The 6,000-nt window shown below is 54.9% G+C and overlaps 1 protein-coding gene and 1 long non-coding RNA gene across 2 annotated transcripts in view; one reads left to right on the plus strand and one right to left on the minus strand.

The window, feature by feature from the left end:
• The window catches only part of NIBAN2 (niban apoptosis regulator 2), a 45,849-nt gene extending 45,391 nt beyond the window's left edge, over nt 1–458 (minus strand). The window contains exon 1 of the mRNA XM_079112904.1: nt 276–458. Within this exon, the coding sequence (XP_078969030.1) occupies nt 276–330 (55 nt within the window). The 5' untranslated portion in view covers nt 331–458. The remainder of the gene's footprint in view (nt 1–275) is intronic.
• A 134-nt stretch (nt 459–592) lies between these two features.
• Nucleotides 593–3,172, plus strand: LOC306645318. Its single transcript, XR_013759598.1, has 2 exons — nt 593–935; nt 1,231–3,172. It is a non-coding gene; the product is annotated as an uncharacterized lncRNA (long non-coding RNA).
• Nucleotides 3,173–6,000: the final 2,828 nt, after the last annotated feature.

Here is a 6,000-nt window from a genome sequence, read left to right on the forward strand (position 1 = left end):
GGGTAACGGGTGGGGGATCCTGGGGCGGGCTCCACCGGAGTTACGGTAGGGAAGGCGGGGTCCGAGTCTGCTCAATCGGGAAGAGCTCAGAAGGGGACGAGAAGGGCGCCCAGTCTCCGAGGGAACAAGACCAAGGGCACGGTCCGCATCAGCTCCCGCCCGGCCCCAGGCCTGACGTTCCCGGGACCCCCTCCCGGGCGAGGACCGCGGGCCGGGTGGGGGCGTGGCCGGGGGGTTCCCAGCGGAACCCCCGGCGCGCGCTGCGCAGTCCTCACCTGCGATGTGCTGGCGCCGGGCGTCGTCCAGGTGCGTGGACAGCACGTCCCCCATGGCGAGGAGGAGCCGCGGCCCGATCCGGCGCCGCCAGCCGCTGCCCGCGCTGCTCAGACCGACGCCGCTGGCGCCATGGAGCCCGGCCTGGCCCGCCCCGCCCCGCTCCCGCGCTCCGCTGAGCCGCCGCCCCGGCCACGGCCTCGGCTCGGGCTCCAGCCGCGTCCCGCCCGCCCGCCGCGGCCGCCAGCCCCGCCCCCCGCCCCGCGCCCGCGCCCGGCCCCGCCCCCGCCCCGCCCCCGCCGCGGCAGGCGGGGCGCCAAGCTGGGGACGCCGGGACCGCGGGAGACCCAGACAAAGAGAAGGTCCCTGCACGGGCCATCCCGGCGAGACCAGCAGAGCGCGCCCCGCACCCGGACCGAAGCGAAGAAAGGGGCTGGTGGGGGATCTGAAAGAACCGGGGCTCGGGGCTCCAGCCTGGTCTCTCCCCTCCGCTCCCCTCCCCTCTCCTCCCGGTGCCACTGGATGGGGACGCCTGGGCCGACGTGCGGGATTGGCTTTTGCGCAGCACTCGGCCGGCAGGCTGCACTGTGCAGCCGGCCCCGTCCCTCCGGAAGCCACTCGCTCTCAGAGCTCCCTGGCCTTGAACCGACCGACCCCAGAAGGTGTGCCGGCCTGTCTTGCACGATAGCTACGGACGGAAGTGGGGGCGGGGGGGGGGGGGACGCGCAGGGCTCGGGCTCCAGTGCCAGGCGAGGATTCCTCAGGTCCAGCATATGGACATTTCATTTGAGAGGCGGCTTGTGGGACAGGACGAATTAGAAATGGAAAAAGGAATAGCACTTTACAGTTTGCCAAAGATTGTGGGAATGAAAAGCCAGGAGCTGGCATGGACTTTGGGTACTCAGACAGTGCGGCTGGGCATGGGTGGGTCACTAGTACCTGAGGAATGCGTTTCAGTTTCAGGACCGCCCAAGGGCACGGAGGAGTGGACTGGGTGATAGAGGCCTTCCTTGGCTGCTGATGCTCAGGTCTGCCCTGTGTCCTTGTCAAGGGCCATCCAGTTGCTACTTGCTTGTCCTCGGTGACTGAGCACTCACCCCTTTGTGCATTTCCACCCTGTTGCTGGACAGCTCTTACCGTCATTTTGGCATCAGGCGGCAAATGATAACAGTTAACACTACTTAAGGTCCTCCAGGCTGGGACCCGTCCATGCCTCCAGTCACCAGTCATTCAGCAGCTAGAGGATAAACATCCATGTGCCAGCCCCTCTGCAAGATGCTGGGAATGAAAAGGTGAGAAAACCCAAGCTGCCCTACCCTCTGGGACCCTGGACAAGTGGCATTGCCTCTTTGAACCTCAGTTTCCTCTTCTGTCAACTAAGAAGGAGGCGGCAAGTTTGGGAAAATCAAGTGAGATAACAGTGCCTAGCGTTATCTCATTTAAACGTGTTATCTGGGCACAGTGCCTGGCATATGGTTGGTCATCTTTCAATAAACAGAACTGTCATTCTATTATTCCTCACAGTCCTTGCCCTCAAGAACGTAGAGAAACTTGAAGGAGCAGAACATTCTGTTTTGAGGACGGTCATGGAGGGTAGTACGAGAGCCAAAAGTTGAAAAACAAGAATTGTGGCAGCAGATACTGAGAAACAGCATTCCAGGGAGAGGGGAAGCATGATTGGCCTCTGACAAGCAGTGGAGAATCATCAGGTGGAACTGAAGTCAGCTGCCAGGGATTACTAGTTTTCCCCTACAGAGGTGGCCCAGAGAAGATTGACTTGCCAAGGGCACACAGTAAGGCCGGGGCAAAACCTGGCCAGTGGCCAGGTCTCCTGACACCCAGTGTCATGTTCTCTGAAAGACCAAAAGCAAGCCACGTTTGGGAACCTCATTTCATCTTTTCCGTGGCCCCAACTACAGTGTCTAGGAAAGGCCTTCTCTGCCCAGGGAGGAGACAGGTGGGGCCGGCTGGCACCTGGACACCCCAGGGCATCTGCTCAGCCAGGCCTCCAGTTGGAGAAGAGGCAGACCTGTAAGCAGCCCCTGACCTGGAGCACCCACAAGCTTCCTGGCATGCCAGGCACCAGGCCCAGGGGCCTTCTCTCTTGGCTTAAGATACCTATCACATGTCACCTAACATGTCTAAGTAACCATGGTGGCAAACGTGGAAAGGCATTGTAAACTGTAGAGTGTTGTGCATACCTGAGTGGCTCCCACCAAACCCTGGAGCCAGGCCTGACAATTCGAGATTCATTTCATGTGGGGGGAAGAAAAAGAATATGTGTGTGTATATACATATATATATTTTTTCTTTTTCTTTTTTTGGTGGTGGTGGTAGGGCTCAAGGTAATACCTAGAAAAAGATCTGGAGGGAACTCTTGGTCCAGTTTGCTAGGAGAGGTGGAGTGCATATTTGTCAAAACTTACCAAACTGTACCTTCAGATGGATGCATTTTATTGTACGTTAATTATGCTTCGATATTTTTTAAATGAAAAAACAAATGTATGGAGCCCTGGCTGTCGGGTGCTATTCTGAGCAGCGTTGGGGAACGTCAGCACACCAGATAGCAAGACAGTCCAGGTCCCTGCCCTCCGTATAGTCTCATGCTGGGGAGAAACAACGTACATGAAACGGCTTCGGTTAAGACAAATCTTAGATGGAATAGTGTGACAGGTATGGGGAATTACACCTAGGAAGGCCTCCTGGGGGAGATGTCACCTGGAAACCTGATTGGTGAGGAGGAGCCTGCTCCATGCAGCTCCAGGAAAAGCTGCCCTTTACGCCACACACCAGATGCCATGGCAAAAGTCTTCCCTGTCACCCACAGCCCCCCAGCTTCTGGGTCAGGAATGATTGTGCCCATTTTATAGCTGAATAAACTTGAGAATTTTTCCTGGGGATTGAACCCATGGCCTTGTGCATGCTAGGCAAGCACTCTACCACTGAGCTACATTCCTAGCCCTAAACTTGAGGATGTTTCAAAAATGATATGGCATTGCATGCATGCAGCAATCCTTATTTAAATTCTAGAATAAGCCAAGTGTGATAGTGCACACCAATGATCCCAGGAGGCTGAGGCAGGAGGATTGCAAGTTCAAACTCGGCCTCAGCCACTTAGTGAGGCCCAGTCTCAAAATAAAAAATAAATAAATAATAAAAAGATCTGGGATGTGGCTCAGTGGTTAAGCACCCCTGGGATCAATTTCCCAGTCCTGGGGGGTGAGCGGGGGAAGAGTCCTTGTGGGACCCTGGGCCACATGGCTGTTCGAAGACCTCCCCCAGGGAAGGGAAGGGAAGGCAAGTTGAACACTGGAATGGGACATTTTTTACTTTATTCTGGGAAGAGCTGTAAAGCTCTTTAAGAGTTCTCAGCTCTGTACTGCATGTTAATAAATTAGGCCAGTTACAGTCATCAGGTAGGGGACTTATGAAGGGGTTTGGGTTTCTGTTGTTCCGGGGATGGAGCCCAGGGCCTAGTGCACACTAGGCCAGCACTCGACCATAGCCACACCCCAGCCCTCTTTATTTTGATTTTGAGACAGGGTCTCACTAAATTGCCCAGGCTGGCCTTGAGCTTGGGATCCTCCTGCTCGACACTCACAGGTAGCTAAGATTACAGGTGTATGTCACCATGAAGATTTTGCCGTTTGCTTTTTCTTTCTTTTCTTTTTTTTTTTTTTTTTTGGCAGAGCTGGAATCAAACTTGGTATCTTCTGCATGCTAAGCAAGTGCTCTAACACTGAGCTACATCCAGGCCTGCTATTTTTTTTTTTAGGGAAAAAAAAAAAAGAATATAGTCGTCAGCATTATGAAGGATTCCAGGAAGTTAGCGGAAAATTTCTCAACTCTAAAGCTTCAGAAACCCCTGCCTTTATGTTTGAGGCCATTTTGATGTTCACCTTTTGTTTTCAGTCAATTGAACCATCTTTTCACACATTATCCTGCGTGGGTTGGTTTGTTTGTCGCGGGGAGGTAATGGGTCTTGAACTCGGGGCTCTTTACCACTGAGCCACATCCCTGGCCCTGTTATTTTATTTTATTTTATTTATTTATTTATTATTTACTATTTATTTTTTGAGACAGGATCTTAGTAAATTGCCAAGGCAATCCTCCTGCCTCAGCCTCCAGGGCGTGTGCCACTGTGCCGCGCTATAAAAACTCTTTCTATGGCCAGGTTTTCTCAGTGCTTGGAGGCAGGGGTGGGGATGTGTCTGCTCTTCTGTCAGGACTCTGGATGCTCACTACCCACCAGGCTCTCCGCCCCGTTTTTGGCCCATACTAGAGATGTGGATAAAGAACAGGAATGGTCCCATCTAGGGCAGGGGAGAGTCGGTCCCTTCCTAAACAGAGGATGCCACCTACACCCCCTGACTCATCAGTCCTTTGTCAGGAAGTGGCTTCTGCCAAGCTGCCTCCCTGCAGCCTGCCCCACCCTGCCCCACCTTAGAGCACATTTGGAAACCAGGACCCAAAGGTGAAGAATAATAATGCTTCACTTTGAAAGGGAGGGTCTGGAAGGCTGGAGCTGGAACCTGGCCTGAGGCCCAGAGAAGGGACGGGACTGCCCAGAGCTTTCCGCGGAGGCTCAGGCGAGGCCCCCTGTCTTGGAGGATGAAGGAGCACACTCCCTCCCAGTTGGCTCTGAGCCCCGCTCGGCTCGCCCCACAAACCCGTCAGACCTGAAATAGACCAGGGGAAAAAAAACAAACACCTCCAGTAAACAGCAGGGAGTGGGAATGAATCAGGATTCTGTTTTGAAGGAATATCGTGTGTCCGCCTGTTTACCCAGTTGGCACGGCCTGTTGTGCAGAAGGGCCCCTGGTGCCCAGCCCAGACCTCCCCTGACTACCTGTGCACAGTGGAAGGAGTCACAGCTCTCGGCCTCTCCACCTGTCACCTGACCTCCCTTCTTGCCCCTCCAGTGTCCCAGTTCCACCACTGTCCATTCCCAAGTCCCAGGCACCATGGCGCCCATCCTCAGCAACTGCCTGGTCCTTTGCTGGCCTCCCTGCCTCCAGCCTTCCGTTTGCTCCTCCCTGGACAGTCAGATGGATCATTCTGAAATGCAAACATGGCCAGGCCGTTTCCCATCTTAAGCCTTTTGGGGCTCCCACTGTCCTTGAGGCAAAGTCAGACTCCTGAATGTGGCATTTGGAGGTATGGTCAACCTCTTCTTTGTCCCTTTTCCTCTTAGAACCCTTCTCCTGCTACCCTGAACTTTCAACTCCTCAAACTAGCCATGCTCCATCCTACCTCAAGGTCTATGAATTGGTGCTTCCCTTCCTCCCATCTTACCCCTCCGTGGACCATTCACCCTTCCGGCCTCAGATAAAACTCTCCTGTCCTGCGAGAGGCTTGGCCCTCTGTTATTATCCCCCAGCACCCTGTGTGCTCCTCCTCCATGCAGGCGGCACACGTGGGTTATTTCACTTTGCATGGGATTACCTGCTTAAGAGGCCTTCCTTCCTGAGGCCAAGGCCTGCCTCTTTCCACACAACATCCCTGGCCTCAGATGAAGTGGGCGCTTGGGTGAGCAGCTGCAGTGTGCGTGCCACGGCCGGGGCCTTCACGGTCTCGTTCCTGGGTCTCTGTATAACTACACTGCCATGGTCATGCCCACCTCCCTGGGTGGCCACGTCCGTTCTACAGTAGCTCTGCGGCACGTCCTCCGCTTGCAGACCTCCGAGAATGGGCACCCCACCTTCCCAGGTCATAATTCCAAGTTAG

The sequence above is a fragment of the Sciurus vulgaris genome (genome assembly GCF_902686455.1).
Source record: "Sciurus vulgaris genome assembly, chromosome: 15".
NCBI classification, from domain to species: domain Eukaryota; kingdom Metazoa; phylum Chordata; class Mammalia; order Rodentia; family Sciuridae; genus Sciurus; species Sciurus vulgaris.